This window comes from Neovison vison, chromosome 1, assembly GCF_020171115.1.
Source record: "Neovison vison isolate M4711 chromosome 1, ASM_NN_V1, whole genome shotgun sequence".
NCBI lineage: Eukaryota > Metazoa > Chordata > Mammalia > Carnivora > Mustelidae > Neogale > Neogale vison.
This window is the reverse complement of record NC_058091.1, coordinates 90,706,896-90,727,102: the sequence shown is the minus strand read 5'-3', so window position 1 is coordinate 90,727,102 and position 20,207 is coordinate 90,706,896. Positions and strand designations below refer to the sequence as shown.

Below are 20,207 nucleotides of genomic sequence, written 5' to 3'. Positions count from 1 at the left end.
ATGGGCAGAGTGTGACACACAGTCATGGGAGGCCTGCAGGAGATCGGGGGAACAAAGGCCAGGTGAGGAAGAGCTTGAGCAGAGAGAGAGGCCAAAGAATGAGGTGGCTTCAGGAAACGTTTGGTGTTTGCAGGGTGTGGGCTGGAAACAGTGCTTGGGCAAGTCTTGGCCCTCCTTACTGGAAAGTGGGATCTTTCTGGGGGATAGGCTGATGAGCCCAAGTTTCCAATAAGGTGAATGTGCTTCTGAAGACCCATGAGATGTAGAGTCTGACTTCTCTGGTAGGTGTGCCGGCAGCAGCCAAGCTTGGGCAGGGCAGGGCAATGTCGGGGAGGGAGGTCCAGGAGAGAGAGGTTTGCTGCAGTGAGCATGGGCAGGAGGGGCAGCCCTTACCCTATGGAGATGGAATAAGCAGAAGAACCCCGAGAGGTGTGAAAGTGCAGGGATAATCAGTTCCCAGAGGGACTGGGTAGATTCTAGAAGTTTCTTATCATGAATAAATACATACACAGAGGCCTTGAGAAGCAGGAAGTGGTTATCCTGGGAGGTACACTCACAGGTGAATGTTGGTTTTCTTCTGTATGCTTTTCTCTATTTTCTGTGTTCTAGTGAGACTATATAACCTGGGAAGCCAGACAAAGGATACACTAAAAGTTATTAACACCCAAGAGGAGTCCTCTGTACAGAGCCAGACATCACCAAGAAGTCAGATGTCACCAAAGAATGAGGAACTAGACAGGCTTTGGGATGTGGCTCTGAGAGGGAGCAGGTGGCCTGAGGAAAGCAGTTCCACTGGAGGGAAGGGCAAGGTGGGGTCCACGTGGCAAGCATGAAGAAATCCCAGGGAAAGACAAATGATAGACAAAGGGGCCAGTGAAGGGCAAGGTGGGGTCCACGTGGCAAGCATGAAGAAATCCCAGGGAAAGACAAATGATAGACAAAGGGGAATATTTGCAGCCCCTATGGCAGGCAAAGGCAAATCTCCCTAAAATAGATATAGCTCCTAAAAATTTTTTTAAAAAGATTTTACTTATTTATTTGACAGACACAGATCACTAGTAGGCAGAGAGGCAGGCAGAGAGAGAGAGGGGAAGCAGGCTCCCTGCTGAGCAGAGAGCCATGTGGGGCTTGATCCCAGGGCTCTGGGATCATGACCTTAGCTGAAGGCAGTCGCTTAACAGCAGAGCCACCCAGGCATCCCCAAAATTAACTATTTTAGAATAATTTTAGATTTACAGAAAAATTATGGAGATAGTACAGACAATTTCTGTATCCCCCACATCCAGCTTCCCCTATAAGTAACATCTTACCTGAGTAAGATGTTTATTACATCTTTACTTACAAATGTTTATTATAACTAAGGGTCAATATTGATACATTAGTATTGACTAAAACCCATACTTTGTTCAGATTTCCTTAGTTTTTACCAAATTTTCCTTTTCTGTGCCAGGATCCCGTCCAGGTTACCACATTACGCTTAGCTGTCTTTTTTCCTTAGACTCCCCTTGGCTGTGACCGTTTCTCAGACTTTCCTTGTTTTTGATGACCTTGATTGTTCTGAGGAATACTGGGAGGGTGTTTTGTAAAATGTCCCTCAAGTGGGATTTGTCTGATGTTTTTCTCATAACTAGACTGGAGTTATTGGGTTTTGGGGAAAGAAAGCACACAGTTAAAATGCCATTCTCATCACATCACATCAAGGGTACATGCTATCAACATGACTTATTATCGTTGATGTTGACCTTGATCAGCTGTCTGAAGCAGTGTTTGTCATGTTTCTTTTCTCTCACTTTTCATACTGTCCTTTTTCTTTTTTTTTTTTTTTTTTTTTAAAGATTTTATTTATTTATTTGACAGAGAGATATCACAAGTAGGCAGAGAGGCGGGCAGAGAGAGAGGAGGAAGCAGGCTCCCTGCTGAGCAGAGAGTCCAATGCGGGACTCGATCCCAGGACCCTGAGATCATGACCTGAGCCGAATGCAGTAGCTTAACCCACTGAGCCACCCAGGCGCCCCCTTTTTCTTTTTTTTAAATATTTTATTTATTTATTTATTTGACACACAGAGAGAGAAATCACAACTAGGCAGAAAGGCAGGCAGAAGAGAGGAGGGAGCAGGCTCCCTGCTGAGCAGAGAGCCCCATGTGGAACTTGATCCCAGGACCCTGAGATCATGACCTAAGCCGAAGGCAGAGGCTTAACCCACTGAGCCACCCAGGCACCCCCATACTGTCTTTTTAAAGTAAATATTGTATTTATTTATTTGAGAGCAAGACACAGAGTATGGCTGTGGGGGAGGGGCAGAGGGAGAGGGTGTAGAGAGGCGATCCGAAGCAGGCTTCAACCCACCGTAAAGCCTGGTGTGGGGTTCGATCTCATGATCTTGAGATCATGACCAGAGCTGAAATCAAGAGTCAGATGCTTAACTGACTGAGCCACTCAGTCGTCCCTAAAAATTATATTTTTAAGTAATCTCTACATCCAACGTGGGGCTTAAACTCACAACCCCAAGACTGAGCACGTATGCTCTACAGACTGAGCCAGCCAGGCACCCCCATACTGTCCTCTTTGGAATGAAGTCACCAGGTGCGACCCACTTGAGGTGTGGGGAATTATTTTTCACCTTTGACATATTTTCATCATTGTGGTTTTTTTGCTCTTGCTTTGAGCATTTCCTTACTTTCTGGCAAAAGATGCTCAGGGGTCATCTTACACCTCTCCTGCAGCAGCCCTAGAATCAGACATTTCTCCAACAAGTCCCGGTTCTGTTTATTGGAGCTTGGCATTATAGACCACATGTTGCGTACTTGGTGTGTTCAGAGCTGCTGGAGAGTCATTGCTTTGGGTTTCCAGAGTGAGGAAATGCATTTATGTATACTGACCCTCATATGTACATATATCTATAAATACATTGTATGTAATCATCTGTACCTATATTAAGCTGAACATGAATTCATATTGCCAACTCCAAGTCTAGTTTATGGCCATATAGGGATATTTAGCTTCTTCTCCTGGATTATTTGTAATATCCCAAAGATACAGATTTTTTAAAAAATATTTAATTTATTTGACAGACAGAGATCACAAGTAGGCAGAGAGACAGGCAGAGAGAGAGAGAGGAGGAAGCAGGCTCCCTGCTGAGCAGAGAGCCCGATGCGGGGTTCGATCCCAGGACCCTGGGATCAGGGCCTGAGCTGAAAGCAGAGCTGAGCCACCCAGGCACCCCAAAGGTATAGATTTTTTAAGTGAAAAAAAGACAGTGCAGACTCATGAGTATAATTAGCTATCTTTGTGCAGAGGGTGGAGAAATAAGAATGTATCTTTGTATTTGCATAGAGAAACTCCAAAAGGTTGTATAGAAATCTACTGAGAGAACAGAAAATGTACATTCACATGGAGCTTGCACCCAAGTGTTCATAGCTGCATCGTTCATAATAGTGGGTTTGATGGTTTCACAATAATGTGAATGTATGTAATGTCACTGGACTGAACTTAAAAACGGTTAAGATTGTCAGGGGGGTGGGGTTGTCCCTGGCTGGTGCAGTCCTTTAAACATCCAGCTGAGGTCATGACCTTAGGATTGTGGGATTAAACCCCTCATCAGGCTCCACACCAGGCAAGGAGCCTGCTTGGGATTCTCTCCCTTTCCCTCTGCCCTGTACCTGCCTCTCAAATAATAAACAAATAAAATCTTTAAAAAGATAGCTAAGATGGGAAATTTTACATTCTATTAAAACCATCATTTAAAAATGTACAAAAAAGCTATCGTGTTCATTTTGCTTTACTATTTTCCCCTCAGAATGTTTTCAGGATCTTCTAGCTGTTTCTGTGTGGCCTCCCATCCACTGCTTCTAACTGCTGCATATAATCCATGGTTTTTCTAGCACATTTTATTTTATTTCCTTTTAATTTTTAAAAAAATGTTAAAAGAGTGCCCCTGCATGGCTCAGTGGTTTAAGCCTCTGCCTTCGGCTCAGTTCATGGTCTCGGGGTCCTGGGATTGAGCCCCGTGTCGGGCTCTCTGCTCAGCAGGGAGTCTGCTTCCCCCTCTCTCTGCCTGCCTCTCTGCCTACTTGTGATCTCTGTCAGGTAAATAAATAAAATCTTTAAAAAAAGTGTTAAAAGATTTTATTTATTTATTTATTTGACAGAGAGAGAGAGAGCGAGCACAAGCAGGGGGAGGGGTAGAGAGAAGCAGACTCTCTGACAAACAGGGAGTCTGATGCAGGGCTTATGTCCACGGATCCTGAGATCATGACCTGAGCAGAAGGCAGACGCTTAACCAACTGAGCCACCTAGTGCTCCACACATTTTATTTTTTTAATTGAGAAATCCTTGATATACAACATTATATTAGTTTTAGGTGTGCGACATAGTGATTTCATGTTTGTGTATATATATATATATATATATATATATATATAAAACAAAATGATCACCGCAGTAAATCTACTTAACATCCATCACCATACATAGTCACACAGTTTCCTTCTTGTGCTGAGAACTTTTAGGAACTGTTCTCCTTGCAGGGTGCCTGGCTGGCTCAGGCTGTGGAGCATGCGACTCTTGATCTTGGGGTTGTGAGCTAGAGCCCCACGTTGGGTGTAGAGATTACTTAAAATCTTTTAGGGGTGCCCGGGTGGCTCAGTTGGTTGGGCAACGGCCTTCAGCTCAGGTCATGATCCTAGAGTCCCGGGATCGAGTCCCGAGTTGGGCTCCCTGCTCAGCAGGGAGTCTGCTTCTCCTGCTGACCTCTCTCCTCTAATGCTCTCTCTCTCTCTCTCAAGTAAGTAAATTTTAAAAATCTTAAAAAAAAAAAAATCTTTTAAAAAAAGAGCTATTCTCCTAGCAACTTTCAAACCTATGATACTGTATTATTAACTATGGCCATGATGTCGTACATAACAACCCCATGATGTATTCATTTTATAACTGGGCATTTGTACCTTTTAGACCCCCATCACCAATTCTGCCCAACGCCCGTCCCCACCTCTTATAACCACCAATTGGTTCTTTATATCTCTGAGGTGACGTTCTTTTTTTTTTTTTTTTGCCTTTTTGTTTGTTTTTAGATTCTACATATTAGTGAGATCCCATAGTATTTGTCTGTTGTCGTCTGACTTGTCTCACTTAGCATCATGCCCTCAGAGTCCATCCACGTGGTTGCACATGGCACACTTGAGACCCTACTTTCTCAGAAACTGGAGGACGAAGCTACTATGCTATTCTGAGGGACCTGAGAAGTTGGATTAAGGGTTTGCCTCAGATGTGGCCTCATCTTTCCAGAAAAATGGGAGGCCGGGGAGGGGTTTCTGAAGGAAATGGGGGCAGCAGCTGTGGAGAGTGGCGGTTAGTCATCAAGGTGTGAGGTCTCGATCGTCACACAGCCTCGGTTGAGACCACCCAGCATGAGCTGTGCGGGTTGCAGGCAGCAGGGGCCCGGGCTTCCCCAGCAGGACCCTAGTACCCCGTGCTCTGAAGAGAGGAAGCTACCCACACTGAAGGCCAGAAGAGAAGAGCAGGAAGTGTGGTGACATATCCTCAAAAGACAGCGAGGACAGAGTGGGAACGGTGTTCTGGGGTGTTAGGCGGAGGGAAGAGGCAGATGAAGATGGAGTCTGAAGGGGCTGGAGAAAAGGTGAGAGCTGATGCTGATTTGGCAGGCAGGAAGAGGGAGCAGCTGGCCCCAGGCGTGGCCGCGGGGGGCACTTCTGTTTAGATTGTGGATGTGGAGGATGGTGACGTATGCAGGCTTGCATACGTGTTGGATGTGTATGTTCCTTAGATATATTTATTAAATGTTTTGTAATCCATCTCACTCCTTGCATACTGGGCAGCTGTCATATGGCAGAACTCTGAGTTTGGAGAGGGCTCACATGACAATCCAGGTGAGTGACACTCCCTCTCGTTTTTCAGCACACAAATTACAATGGGACTCCTTGGAATCTACGTGTGGTGATGGTGAGTTTAGGCCTGGGGAGTGCTGACTGCATGCAAGCACTGAGCACACTTTCATCTCAGTTGTCTGCATGACACCCCCTGAGAGAGCCACTGTCGACACTGTTAAAAAGAAAAACCACAGGGCACCTGGGTGGCTCAGTGGTTAAGCCTCTGCCTTCGGCTCAGGTCATGATCTCAGGGTCCTGGGATCGAGTCCTGCATCAGGCTCTCTGCTCAGTGGGGAGCCTGCTTCCCCCCACTCTCTCTGCCTGCTTCTCTGCCTACTTGTGATCTCTGTCTGTCAAATAAATAAAATCTTAAAAAAAAAAAAATGAAAAAGAAAAACTACAGGCCCAAAATGGAGTCACTTAGGTTAAGGCCCCACATCAGCAAATCCAGACCTGACACCTATCCTTACTGCAGTTTTGACCCCTCCCAGGAATGTGACCTCTAACTAGTCAACCTAGAATTTCCTGGGCAGCACTAGGAAATTTACAGATAGACCCATTCCATTTCCCTTGCCTAAAACAATACACTCTGCTAATTACTTCCTTTTCCGGCTTCCTCTCTGCCTTTTCAAACCTTTCATTTTCTATAGCTGGATGGAGCCTTTTTTTGTTTGTTAGGTGGGAAGCTGCCCGATTCATGAGTTGTTCAGTAAAGCCAATGTGATCACTTCAATTGCTGTTTAACAGATTTGGTGGCCGTTGCAGATTGAAGAAGACTGCTGATAGGCGTGGTGCCTGCGAACTCTTTTTTGAGTTCACTGTCTTTCTCACCATTTCTGAAGGCCATGGGTAAGTTTCTCTCAGTTGGGAGCTGGGCTCTCTTGGCGATGAGCTCTGGATCTAATTGGTTTCCAGTCCAGGGCTTAGTGGGTCAGCTTGAGCTGACAGGTGGTTCCAACTGAAACCAGAGGCCCTAGCCCTTGGTTCGGTCTGCAGGTCCCCGGTTGTTTGGAACTTCTTGCCCCAGGTCCAATCTGAGATCCCCAAGTCTGCCTGTGGAGTTGCTGGTGGTGCACAGGGCCTTGCTACGGGCCTGTATGCAGTGTTGTCTAAACCCCAGCCCTTGCTTCTGTCCTCAGATGCCATGCTGGAAGCTGCTGGTGACCGCCATTGTCCATTTGTTTGGAATCCATCTGCATTCCCATTGTTTAAGGTCTGCAGGTCCAGTCCTCTGCCCAGTCCCTAGTTCTCTGGGTACTGCTGGTGTCAACAGTCTGTTTCTTCAGTTTCTCTTGGTTTCTGTTAATGGGCTCCTGGGGTCAAGGCTCATGCTTTGGGGGTCTTGGAGGCCAATAAGCCACAGAAATTGGTGGGCGTGGGGTGAATGCTTCAGAGTTGTTAGAGCACATGCCACCTGACCCAAAGATCCCTTTGTCAAGACAAGTTGGTCACAGAATGGGTTAGATCAGCACTAACTGCCAACCTCAAGAGACTTCCCGTGCAATGAGGTGACACAGTGTGAACCACGACAGAACCCCAACTCCACGGGACATCTTTCTCAGGGACTAATCTGGCTTCAAGAAATCCAAAGGCTAAACTGAAAAACAAAACAAAACAACATAATAGAAAGAAGTAAATAAATAATGAAAGTGGACTCCTTTACTTTCTTTCTTTTTTAAAAAGATTTTATTTATTTATTTATTTTTAAATATATATATATATTTTTTTAAGAGATTTTTATTTATTTATTTGACAGAGAGAGATGACAAGCAGGCAGAGAGGTAGGCAGAGAGAGAGAGAGGAGGAAGCAGGCTCCCTGCTGAGCAGAGAGCCTGATGCGGGGCTCAATCCCAGGACCCTGAGATCATGACCTGAGCCGAAGGCAGTGGCTTAACCCACTGAGCCACCCAGGTGCCCCAAGATTTTATTTATTTATTTGAAAGAGAGAAACACAGTGACAGAGAGAACACAAGCAGGGGGAGTGGGAGAGGGAGAAGCAGGCAGCCTAATGCAGTGCTCCATCCCAGGACCCTGGGATCCTGACCTGAGCTAAAGCAGACACTTAACAACTGCACCATCTGGGCGCCCCGGATCCTTCATTTCTAGAGAGTCCAGTGTACCACCTTCCAGGGAATCTGCTTACTTTTTGTCTAAGAACTACCGTTCCGGAAGCTATAAATATCTACAAAAATGGCAATCTTTCTAAACATGATTTGTGTCCTGAAGAACTTGGCTTTGTAATTGCCGGGTAGGGGGCCCCCAACATAAGGCTGGATGGAAATGCGAGTTGCACCTCATTTACCGCTTGGACATGGCTGGATAGAAACGTGGGCTAACCTCCATTTGTGGCTAGGGCCTTAGCAAACTGCTAGCAGCCCTCAGGGGAATTACGGCCGAGAATTACAGTGGCCATTATGAAGAATGTTCCAAACAGATAAGATCCTATGAGCACCGCACATAAAAACAAAGGCTTCAAAATTGCAAAAATAGATTAATTGAAAGTTTCGTTGCAAAAAAAGCTGATAAAAAATTAAGAAGACTCAGAAGTCATACAAGCAACTGGAAGACTGTCATAATTCTTTTTTTTTTTTTTAAGGATTTTATTTATTTATTTGACAGAGATCACAAGTAGGCAGAGAGGCAGGCAGAGAGAGAAGAGGAAGCAGGGACCCTGAGATCATGACCTGAGCTGAAGGCAGAGGCTTTAACCAACTGAGCCACCCAGGTGCCCAGACTATCATAATTCTTATTTCTTCTGTCCTTTACTTGAATACTCATTCTAGTTATCCTCTGTCTGAACTGTCTTTACATGACTGTAGACAAAAGTCCACCAAGTTAATGACCTTACAGAGAGCCCCATATCTACCTTCAAGGAGCTCCCAACCCCCTACCCTGCCCCGTGAGTCCCTTCCAGAACTGATAGGACTCAGGGATTTCCTGGTAAACTGCTACATTATTCTCTTAGGCAGCAAAGGGAAATCCAAAAAGCAAAACAAGACCAAACCTTGCCAAATTCTAGTAAATATTAAAATTACACTCCTTTCTCTTCAGACCCCAACTCATGCAACTGATGAATCCCTAAACTCTTCCTCTGAAACTAATAATACACTATATGTGAATTAATTGAATTAAAAAAGCAAAATAAAACTTGGGGCACCTGAGTGGCTCAGTGGGTTGGGCCTCTCCCTTCAGCTCAGGTCCTGATCTCAGTGTCCTGGGATCGAGCCCTGCATCAGCCTCTCTGTTCCGCAGGCAGCCTGCTTTCCCCTCTCTCTGCCTGCCTCTCTGCCTACTTGTGATCTCTGTCAAGTAAATAAATAAAAAAAAATTAAACAAACAAACAAACAAAATAAAACCAAAAAACCTGCTTAGAACCTTCAGGTGGGATTCTGGAAGAACTGATGGAAGGTGGCTAAAGACTTTTCTCTCAGCTAAATGTACCCAGAAACAAACAAACCTTCCAGTGTAGGTGAATGGCTGTATCAGTCCTTCGCACCCAGCTACAACCCAATTCTCTAGAAGAGGGAGTAAAGGCGACTGTCCCGAATCTTACAAATCTTTACAAAAGTGAACGTGGAGTTCTATGGACGATTCAAAGTTCATCTATTTCTTTTTCTTTTTCTTTTTTTTTTTTTTTAAGATTTTACTTTATTATTTATTTGACAGAGAGAGATCACAAGTAGGCAGAGAGGCAGGCAGAGGTGGGGGGGAAGCCGGCTCCTCTCTGAGCAGAGAGCCCGATGTGGGGCTTGATTCCAGGACCCTGAGATCATGATCTGAGCCGAAGGCAGTGGCTTAACCCACTGAGCCACCCAGGCACCCCAAAGTTCATCTATTTCTTTACTGATCCCCAAACCTCCCCTATTTATCTCAAGAGTCTTGTAAATTATTGACTTAGAAAAAAACCAAAGTCCTTCTTGGAGGGATTTGAACTCTCTCCCTGGGACTTGGGGATAAAAATATAAAGCATAGAAACCTCAGGGAGGTCATTCTTTTTCTCCGCCCCCCCCCCTTAAATTTATAGCTGGAAGTCTGTAGTCTTAATTCCCCTTATCAGAAGTTCTTATCAGAAGTAGAACAAAAGGGAGAAAGGCCCTTTGAAATTTTGATGAATGAAGAGTCATGTGTTTTCTCCACAAATGTTAGTAGAAGCATCTTTAGCCATCTGAGCAGATGACCTTAACAGTCCATCTGCCAGAAAAACAGTTTGGATCCAGCTGTTCTTTCATAAAGGAGGACTTTGCATTTTTATACCCGAATCATGGCTAAACAATTTATTTATTTATTTATAAAAAATATTTTATTTATTTATTTGACAGAGAGAGTGAGCGCAGGCAGATAGAGTGACAGGCAGAGGCAGAGGGAGAAGCAGGCTCCCTGCTGAGCAAGGAGCCCAATGTGGGACTCGATCCCAGGAGGCTGGGATCCTGACCTGAGCCGAAGGTAGCTGCCCAACCAACTGAGCCACCCAGGCGTCCCCATGGCTAAACAATTTAAAACAACAACTATAACGTCTCTGTTTATACGTCTATTGTAGATGGGTGACATTTTCTGCCTCTGGATGGTATTACTAGAATTGATTTGTAAAGACTTCTATTTAACTGGTTTAAAAATAAACACTTATAAATTAAGTATTTCTAAATCTCAGAAATATAATAGAAATTAATCCAAATGTTTTTCAGGTTCATGCAATCTGGGAAGATATTTGGTATTAAAGTTAAGTTGGCTTAATTAAAATAGACATATCTTTAAAGTTATTAGCATTAAATATAATACTTTTATCCTACCCGGGTTTACTAATCAAGTAAGATCATGCTATCTCTGTTCCAAAATTTGTCAACAAGAAGAATAGCTTGGGACAATGGTTGATTTTATCTGATGTTTCCTGAAGTTTCTGCGGATAATCTAAACATAATTGTTAAGAAAAAATAAATTGGATAGATGTAAATAAGATAAAAAGTTTTTAGATAAACTTTTAAAATAGTTTCCTCAGGGGGCGCCAGGCTGGCTCGGTCGGAAGAGCATGTGACCCTTGATCTCAAGGTTGTGAGTTCGAGCCTCACACTGGGAGGAGAGATTACTGAATTTAAAAAACAGTTTCCTCAAATCTTTTAAACATCTTCTTTGTCTTGTTTTTAAGTAGACTCACACCCAGCATGGGCCTGGAACTCACGACCCTGAGAACAAGAGCCACATGCTCCACTGACTGAGCCAGCCAGGTGCCCCTACCTCATGTCTTCTTGGTAACCTGCTATCTTCAAGTTTTGCTCAGTGAAGTGATGAGTTAAGTTAAATTCACAGAATATCTAGATCATTTCCAAACAAGACAAAACACTGAAACGTTAATTATTGAATGCAGGCTTATCCTCTTTTGCTCCTTTTACAGAGGAACTAAAGATAATTGCATCTCGATTTGAGGAATTTGAGAAACAAAACAGAGCATCTTAGGGGAAGCGAGGGAAAAATAAAACAAGATGAAATCAGAGAGGGAAGCAAACCATAAAAAACTCTTAATCTCAGGAAACAAACAGGGTTGCTGGAGGGGAGAGAGTAAGAGGGATGGGGTGGCTGGTGATGGACATTGGGGAGGGTATGTGCTATGATGAGTGCTGCGAATTGGGTAAGACTGATACATCACAGACCTGTGCGCCTGAAACAAATAATACATTATATGTTAATTAAAAAAAATAACTGCATCTATTAGTAAACATTTTTTATGCCACATTGAGAAATTTTCTATTTAAAAAAAACATGTTTCTAGGGGTGCCTAGGTGGCCTAGTTGGTCAGGCATCTGACCCTTGGTTTTGGCTCAGGTCATGATCTTGGGGCTGTGGGATCAAGCCCCACCATGGGCTCCACGCTTAGCCCAGAGTCCTCTTGGGACTTTCTCTGCCCTTCCCCCTGCTCTATCTCTCTCTAAAATAAATGAATATATCTTTAAAAAAAAATTTTAAAAGCATGTTTCTAGAAGTCATAATAAGTATTTATAAGTCTGAAAATTCACAGCATTTTTCTTTAAAGATTTTATTTTTATTTGTCAGAGAGAGAGAGGGAGAGTGAGCAAGCACAGGCAGACAGAATGGCAGGCAGAGACAGAAGGAGAAGCAGGCTCCCTGCTGAGCAAGGAGCCCGATGTGGGACTGGATCCCAGGATGCTGGGATCATGACCTGAGCCGAAGGCAGCTGCTTAACCAACTGAGCCACCCAGGCGTCCCATTCACAGCATTTTTTAAAAAGATTTTATTTACCTGTTTGACAGACGGAGATCACAGGTAGGCAGAGAAGCAGGCTGAGAGAGAGAAGGAAGCAGCCTCCCTGCTGAGCAGAGAGCCCGATATGGAGCTCGATCCCAGGACTCTGGGATCATGACCTAAGCCGAAGGCAGAGGCCTTAACCCACTGAGCCACCCAGGCGCCCCTCACAGCATTTTAAAAAATATTTTATTTATTTATTTGTCAGAGAGAGTGCACAAGCAGGAGGAGCAGCAGGCAGAAGGAGAAGCAGACTTCCTGCTGGGCAAGGAACCCAAAGTGGGGCTCGATCCCCTGGACCATGACCTGAGCCAAAGGCAGATGCTTAACCGATGGAGCCACCAAAGCTCCAGACATTTCAGAGTATATGTTAATGTAAACAACAGTTCACAATCATTTACTTCTTAGTTAAGCTTCCTAAGGGTTAAGAATTCTAACCAATACATGTGATTATAGCTCCAAGAAATAATAAGGAGCATCTCTGTATGCAAGAAAAGCAAGAAACAGGATGTGTGCTTTCAATAAAAGAAGTTATGAGGAATGGAAATGCATTTTTGTAGATGGAAATTATAGTAATTTTGTCCCAAAATGAGGGTATTTAAAGAGGGAAAATATAGGACAAAATCTGAATGTAAAACAGAAAGAAAAAGAAAGTTGTAGATCTGTGGAAAAGGAATTTTTGAAAAGGAATTTTAATGTGTGATCAAGCTGGCTAAGATGAAAATGAACTTATTTAAAGATAAGTTTAGGACTGGGTGGCTCAGTCAGTTGAGCATCTGAATCTTGATTTCGGCTCAGGTCATGATCTCAGGGTTGTGAGATCAAAACCCACCTCTAGCTCCACTTTGAGCATGGAGCCTGCTTAAGATTCTCTCTCCCTCTCCCTCTGTCCCCCACCCCACCCCTGCACACGCTCTCTCTCTTTCTCTTAAAAATAGGGGCACCTGGGTAGCTCAGTGGGTTAAAGCCTCTGGTTTCGGCTCAGGTCATGATCCCAGGGTCATGGGATCGAGCCCCACATTGGGCTCTCTGCTCAGCAGGGAGCCTGCTTCCCTTCCTCTCGCTCTCTTCCTGCCTCTCTGCCTACTTGTGATCTCTGTCAAACAAATAAATAAAATCTTTAAAAAAATTATACGAATTTCTATTTGGATACTCTGTGCACATGTAAAAAAAATTAAAATGAGTTTTAATATCAAAAGTACACTGCTGCAAAATTAGCAGTTAGTTTTTCTCTCCGTTGAAAGTTTTCTCAGGGCACGGGGCAGATTCAGTGGAAAGAGCATGTGATCCTTGATCTCAGGGTTGTGAGTTCTAGATCACAGGGTTGAGCATGTGATCCTTGATCTCAGGGTTGTGAGTTCAAGATCACAGGGTCATGGGCTTGAGCCCCACATTGGGTTTAGAGATTACTAAAACAAACAAACAAACAAAACAAAAAAAAAGTAAAAGAAAAGGATAGTGTTCAGGGTGCATGGCCCCTGGCTGGCTCAGTCATTAAGCATCTGCCTTCAGCTCAGGTCATGATCCCTGGGTCCTGGGATGCAGACCCCACATCAGGCTCTCTGCTCAGCGGGAAGCCTGCTTCTCCCTCTCCCTCTCCCACTCCCTCTGCTTGTGTTCCCTCTCTTGCTGTGTCTCTCTTTGTCAAAGACATAAACAAAATCTTTTTTTTTTTAGATTATTTATTTATTTATTTATTTGATAGAGAGCACAAGTAGGCAGAGAGGCAGGCAGAGGGAGAGGAGGAAGCAGGCTCCCTGATTAGCAGAGAGCCCGATGCGGGGGCTCAATCCCAGGACGCTGGGATCATGACCTGAGCTGAAGGCAGAGGCTTTAACCCACTGAGCCACCCAGGTGCCCCCATAAACAAAATCTAAAAAAAAAAAAAGGATAGGGGCTCAGGGTCCTGGGATTGAGCCCTGCATCAGGCTCTCTGCTCAGCAGGGAGCCTGCTTCCCTTCCTCTCTCTGCCTGCCTCTCTGCCTACTTGTGATCTCTGTCAAGTAAATAAATAAAATCTTTAAAAAAAAGAAAAAAAGGATAGTTTTTTAGATTATTGATCTGCTCACTCTTTCTTTTTAGATTACTGATCTGCTCATGATAAGATTGTAAATAGAGTTTTTTTCTTTACCTTTAATGTAATCTGCCTAGAAGCACAAAGGTTCTGTTTGCCTTTATTGGATCTTTGATTACAAAAAAAAGAAAAAAACCTGAATCTTTTTAATGTTAAAAGAGCCAAAGTTGTTTTTTTTTTAAATAACTCTTTAGCTTTCTGTATTTGCCTGCAGAGTCTTGTCACTTTGATAACTAGATAGCTAAGTATTGTGAAAGTGACCTATGATTCTATTTGATCAAGTGCTTTAAACCTTTTGATATTTTTCGATGAACCTCCCCCAAATCAAATCCTAAATAGTTCTTTTGGCCTTGACCTAGCTTTGGGTTATTTCAGAAATTTTCCAGAACACCTCAAAGAATTTGTTCCCTCTCCTTTTAAAAAGGGAGATAGCAAACTAATTAGGTTTATTTGATATATTAAATTACATGGGGAGCATTGTCAAATAAGTAATACTAAGCCTTCTTTTATATTATGTCTGTATACATGTTCCAGAAATTATGTAATATTCCTGGAAATATGATGTGACCCAGTATAATGTCAGGGCTTGTAATTCTAATTACTATCTTAAAATGTATGTTCCAAAAATAACCACATGTCTTTGTCAATTGCATTACAATGAACTCTCATCAGATCTTTACCCAGGTCATTTTTAAGTCTTTTATCATTTATCAGCAGTTATTGCTGTATTCAGAGACTTCTACAAAATTTCCTGCAACTGTGCTTTATCTTCAGAGGAATTCGTGGAAGGGAATCTGACAAGCTCTCTCAAATACAGATTTCTGAAAATGTTCCAATCATACAACTGAACTGGTAAGAACAAAGACTGCCCTTGAATGTCTTTGGAAGGGACTAAGGGCAGGTCCTCCTCACTAGCCAGATGACAGCCAAACTTCAAGGGCTTAAATCTTGGATGTGCATCTTGGAGCTGGAGAAGGCTCCACCTGACCTGGGTCCTACACAGCCCAGGAGACCGCCATCCACGTGACAAGGAAGAGAAGTAGCCACATGGAGGTAGACTGCTTCCTCCAAGTGGCCTGATCGAGACCTCACGCTTTAACTGAATAGGAAACCTTCCTTTTTTTTCATTCCAGCACTGGACTGGAAAGATGACATCATCAGTGTCTCTCCGGCCATTGCTGAGGGAGGTAACCTTGACCTTTCAGACTGCTGGATTTGACATCCAAAACTCCTATCTGTCCATTCACCCCGCCACTTTGGTGAAAGTGGTTTGGGCCCTGTCGGGTTTGTCCTTTGTCTTTGGTAGTTATCACTGTCTGTGGGCCTATGAATGTTTAGACAGCTGGGACACAGCCAGGCAATGCCTCTCAGGGTTTCTCAACTCATTGGGCCCCCGGCTTTTTACAAGTGGAATTAGACATCTCATTGGTTGACTCCTCTGGATTTACATCTTCCAGTTAGAAAAGACCTACTAGGGGGCATTCACAACTCAGGACTTGCTCGCTTTGACAGAACCATACTTTCCTGGTTAGGAGGAAACATAAATAAGAATATGATCAGGGTGTCTGGGGGGCTCAGTTGGCCAGGTGTCTGTCTTCGCCTTGGTCATGATCTCGGGGTCTTGGGATCGAGCTCCCCATTGGGCTCCCTGCTCAGTGGAGAGCCTGTTTCTCCAGCTCCCTCTGCTGCTCCCCTTGATTGTGCTCTCTCTCCCTTTCAAATAAATCAATAAAATCTGAAAAAAAAAAAAAAAAAAAAAAAGAAAAGAGAATATGATCAGAAACCTCTCCTTAACTCTTAAAAGAGTTAACTCTTAACTCCTCAACTCTTACTAAGACAATAGCGGCCTGACAAATCCTTCCAGCTCTCCAGACGAAACTGTTCTTTACAGTAGGATAGCCTCTGAGCAAAGAGGTGTCTGAGCTGTGGCCAACCCCACTTGCTGCACCGGGATTAACTCTTCTGGGGAAGTTGAAACTCAATGGCACAAGATCGCAGGGTGTCCCTTTGACTTATTTGATTCTCATTGGTTTGGGTCTGAAGTGCACTCCAGACAGTTAGGGATTATCCTGTTTATAATAATCACAATAACCTCCCCGTTGCATTGTGCTCTCTCTAAAGCTTTAAATGGTGTTCCCAGCTGCTGACCACCCAGCATGTGATCTCCTGAAGACTGGACTGTCAGAAAAACAATGAAGAGGACAATGAGCTTAAAAATTATGAACTTTGGGATACCTGTTGACTCAGTCGGTGGAGTATGCAACTTTTTTTTTTTTAAAGCATGAGATTCTTGGGGCGCCTGGGTGGCTCAGTGGGTTAAAGCCTCTGCCTTCGGCTCAGGTCATGATCCCAGGGTCTTGGGATCGAGCCCCACATTGGGCTCTCTGCTCTGTGGGGAGCCTTCTTCCTCCTCTCTCTCTGCCTGCCTCTCTGCCTACTTGTGATCTCTGTCTGTCAAATAAATAAACAAAATCTTTCAAGAAAAAAAAAGCATGAGATTCTTGATGTCTGGATTCTGAGTTCAAGCCCCATGTTGGGTGTAGAGATTACTTAAAAAGAACTGTGAAGAGAGCCTGGGTGGCTCAGTGGGCTAAAGCCTCTGCCTTTGGCTCAGGTCATGATCTCAGGGTCCTGGGATCGAGTCCCGCATCGGGCTCTCTGCTCAGCAGGGAACCTGCTTCTTCCTCTCTCTCTCTCTGCCTGCCTCTCTGCCTACTTGTGATCTCTATCTGTCAAATAAATAAATAAAATCTTTAAAAAAAAAACAAAAAAACCACAACTGTGAACCTGAAGTTGTAACCTATGACTAACCATAGTCGTAGAATGCCTTACATTTTGATGACCTGTCTCGGTTAAGCTTAGAATCTAATCAAAAGGAGATATTGCTAAAAAGAAAATCACAGGACCCACATGGAGTCACTTATGTTAAGTCCCCACATCAGCAAACCAAGACTTAATACCTAACCTCTTTGTCATTTCAATCCCCCCAGGAGTGACATCTAACCAACCAACCTGGAAGTCCCGGGGCAGCACTAGGAAATTTACAGATAGGCGCCTCCTGTGCCCCTTAGAAGGGAGACCTTACCTAAAACAATACCCTCTTTGCTGATAATTCCCTCCCCTTCCCCTCCTCTCTGCCTTAACAAGCCTTTCTTTTCTACAGCTGCACAGAGCTTTTTTCTGTTTGCTAGGTGGGATGCTGTTGGATTCATGAACTGTTCATAAAGCCAATTTGATTTTTAAAAGTACTCAGTGAAATTTTTATTAACTTCGCCAATCCACAGTTGAGGAAAAGGAAACTGTCAGAGAAATAAAATAAGTTGCCGAGAGCAATCAGAGCTTCCAGACGTGCCTCTCTCCCGGTTTCCTGGAGTTTCCTCGCAGCATGGCCCCCAAACGCCAGTCTTCGCTCCCGCCTCAAACGAAGAAACCGAGACAGCCTCCTGCCCCCAAGCCAGGGCAGACATCAACATCTCAGCACTTGCATAAAGGAGAAAAAGAACAGCAAGAAGCAATTGAACATACTGATGAAGTACAAAATGAAATAGACAGACTTAATGAACAAGCCAGTGAGGAGATTTTGAAAGTAGAACAGAAATATAACAAACTCCGCCAACCATTTTTTCAGAAGAGGTCGGAATTGATCGCCAAAATCCCCAATTTTTGGGTAACAACATTTGTCAACCATCCACAAGTGTCTGCACTGCTTGGGGAGGAGGATGAAGAGGCGCTGCATTATTTGACAAGAGTTGAAGTGACAGAATTTGAAGATATTAAATCAGGTTACAGAATAGATTTTTATTTTGATGAAAACCCTTACTTTGAAAATAAAGTTCTCTCCAAAGAATTTCATCTGAATGAGAGTGGTGATCCATCTTCAAAGTCCACTGAAATCAAATGGAAATCTGGAAAGGATTTGACGAAACGTTCAAGTCAAACACAGAATAAAGCCAGCAGGAAGAGACAGCATGAGGAACCAGAGAGCTTCTTCACCTGGTTTACTGACCATTCTGATGCAGGTGCAGATGAGTTAGGAGAAGTCATCAAAGATGATATTTGGCCAAATCCATTACAGTACTACTTGGTTCCCGATATGGATGACGAAGAAGGGGAAGAAGAGGATGATGATGATGATGATGAAGAAGAAGAAGGATTGGAAGATATTGATGAAGAAGGAGATGAGGATGAAGGTGAAGAAGATGAAGATGATGATGAGGGGGAGGAAGGAGAGGAGGATGAAGGAGAAGATGACTAATGGAACACTGATGGATTCCAACCTTCCTTTTTTAATTTTCTTCAGTCCCTGGGAGCAAGTTGCCTTCTTTTTTTTTTTTTTCCCTTTTTCTTTTTCTTTTCTCCTCTCGTGCTCATTTGCCCTGTTTTTTGAAGTCTCCTTTTTCTCTCCCTTTATACCATGGTTCTCAGCTTATTTTGGGGGGAAATACCTTGAGCAGAATACAGTGGGAAAAGAATCTCTACCCCTTTTTGTTCCAAATTCATTTTTGTCCCTTCCTGTCTGGACAAAAACAAAAACTTTATGGAATCAACACCACTGTGCTCTGTGGGAAAAAAGAAAAACCTTCTGCTCCCTTAGCTCTGCTGGAAGCTGGAGGACACTAGGCCCCTGTGTACTAGTGCATAGAATTCTAGCTTTTTTCCTCCTTTCTCTGTATATTGGGCTCAGAGATTACACTGTGTCTCTATGTGAATATGAACAGTTAGCATTTACCAACATGTACCTGTCTACTTTCTCTTGTTTAAAAAAAGAAAAAAAAACTTTAAAAAATGGGGTTATAGAAGGTCAGCAAAGGGTGGGTTTGAGATGTTTGGGTGGGTTAAGTGGGCATTTTGCCAACATGGCTGCTCCTTTGGCATGTTTAATTGTGATGTTTAACGGACATCCTTGCAGTTTAAGATGACACTTTTAAAATAAAACTCTCTTCTTATGATGACTTGAGCCCTGCCACTCGATGGGAGAATCAGCAGAACTTGTAGGATCTTATTTCGAATTGACATTCTCTATTGTAATTTTGTTCCTGTTTATTTTTAAAATTTTCTTTTTGTTTCACTGGAAAGGAAAGATGATGCTCAGTTTTAAACGTTAAAAGTGTACAAGTTGGCTTTGTTACAATAAAACTAAATGTGTACACACACACACACACACAAAATAAGTTGCCGAAAATCACCCAGCCCAAAGTTGGCAGCATCTTGTGCTAGGGCAAGGAACAAGAGGTGGGGTCAGCATCTTGCCAGGCTTCCCAGAACCCGCTGGGACTCTCCAGAACCTCTCCAAACCTCAAAGGACCTGCTAGTTTCCAGGCCACCCCAAATGATCCCTGCCCTGCCCCCTTTCTTAGCTCCTTAGAGAGCAACTCTGGGAAGAAAAGGTGGCAGAAGGTGGGGCGCAGAAACCCAACTTTAAGAGGCTCCTTAAGAGAGCATGACCTCTCAGACAAGATTTGTAGGGAGCAGAGGAAGGAAGACGGGGGTGGCCTGTGGAGATGATTTTTGGGAAGTGGTGGAAGCAGCAGGGGAGGGAGAGAGTGGCTGACTCGGTTTCATCTTTGAGGCCACAAAGGAGGCAGTGGGCAGGGCTGGTGCAGAGAAATCAATCACTGGATGGCTGGGGCCAAGGGTTGGGGGTGGGTGTTGGAATCCCAGCCCCCAGCTAAGCATAAGAGGGGTGGATGTCCATGCAAATGGTAAGAAGCCTCAGTGCAAGGCTGCAGGAGGGATTCGAAGCCAGCCCCGCACCCTCCCCCTGTACAGGACAAAAGTGCACACAGACACAGGAAGGATCTAGATGCATTTAAGGTCAAAAGGTCCCCAAGCTAAGGGGATCTGGGGGCAGTCTCTGTCCAAGAGGCTAAAAAGCTTGCAAACACAGGACTGGGTGCCAGAGATACCAGAGGGGAAACCATGGAAAGATCTGGAAGGATAGGTGGGTGATGTGTAGTTGAGTGGGTGCTGTAGGTGGTCTGGGCTTCTCACTGCA

General features: G+C 43.9%; 1 protein-coding gene and 1 long non-coding RNA gene across 3 annotated transcripts; both read left to right on the top strand.

The window, feature by feature from the left end:
* Positions 1–6,478: 6,478 nt before the first annotated feature.
* On the top strand, positions 6,479–17,363 carry LOC122908682. 2 transcript variants are annotated; one of them, XR_006385011.1, is made up of 4 exons: positions 6,479–6,735; positions 14,987–15,064; positions 16,334–16,467; positions 17,203–17,363. It is a non-coding gene; the product is annotated as an uncharacterized LOC122908682 (long non-coding RNA). The 2 variants fall into 2 exon arrangements; XR_006385010.1 differs by lacking the exon at positions 17,203–17,363 and having other exon boundaries at positions 16,334–16,505.
* Positions 17,364–17,536: 173 nt separating this feature from the next.
* Positions 17,537–19,164, top strand: LOC122908679 (protein SET-like). Its single transcript, XM_044251744.1, has one exon. The coding sequence runs from the start codon at positions 17,598–17,600 to the stop codon at positions 18,465–18,467; it is 870 nt and encodes a 289-aa protein (XP_044107679.1). The 5' UTR covers positions 17,537–17,597; the 3' UTR covers positions 18,468–19,164.
* The last annotated feature ends 1,043 nt before the right edge of the window (positions 19,165–20,207 follow it).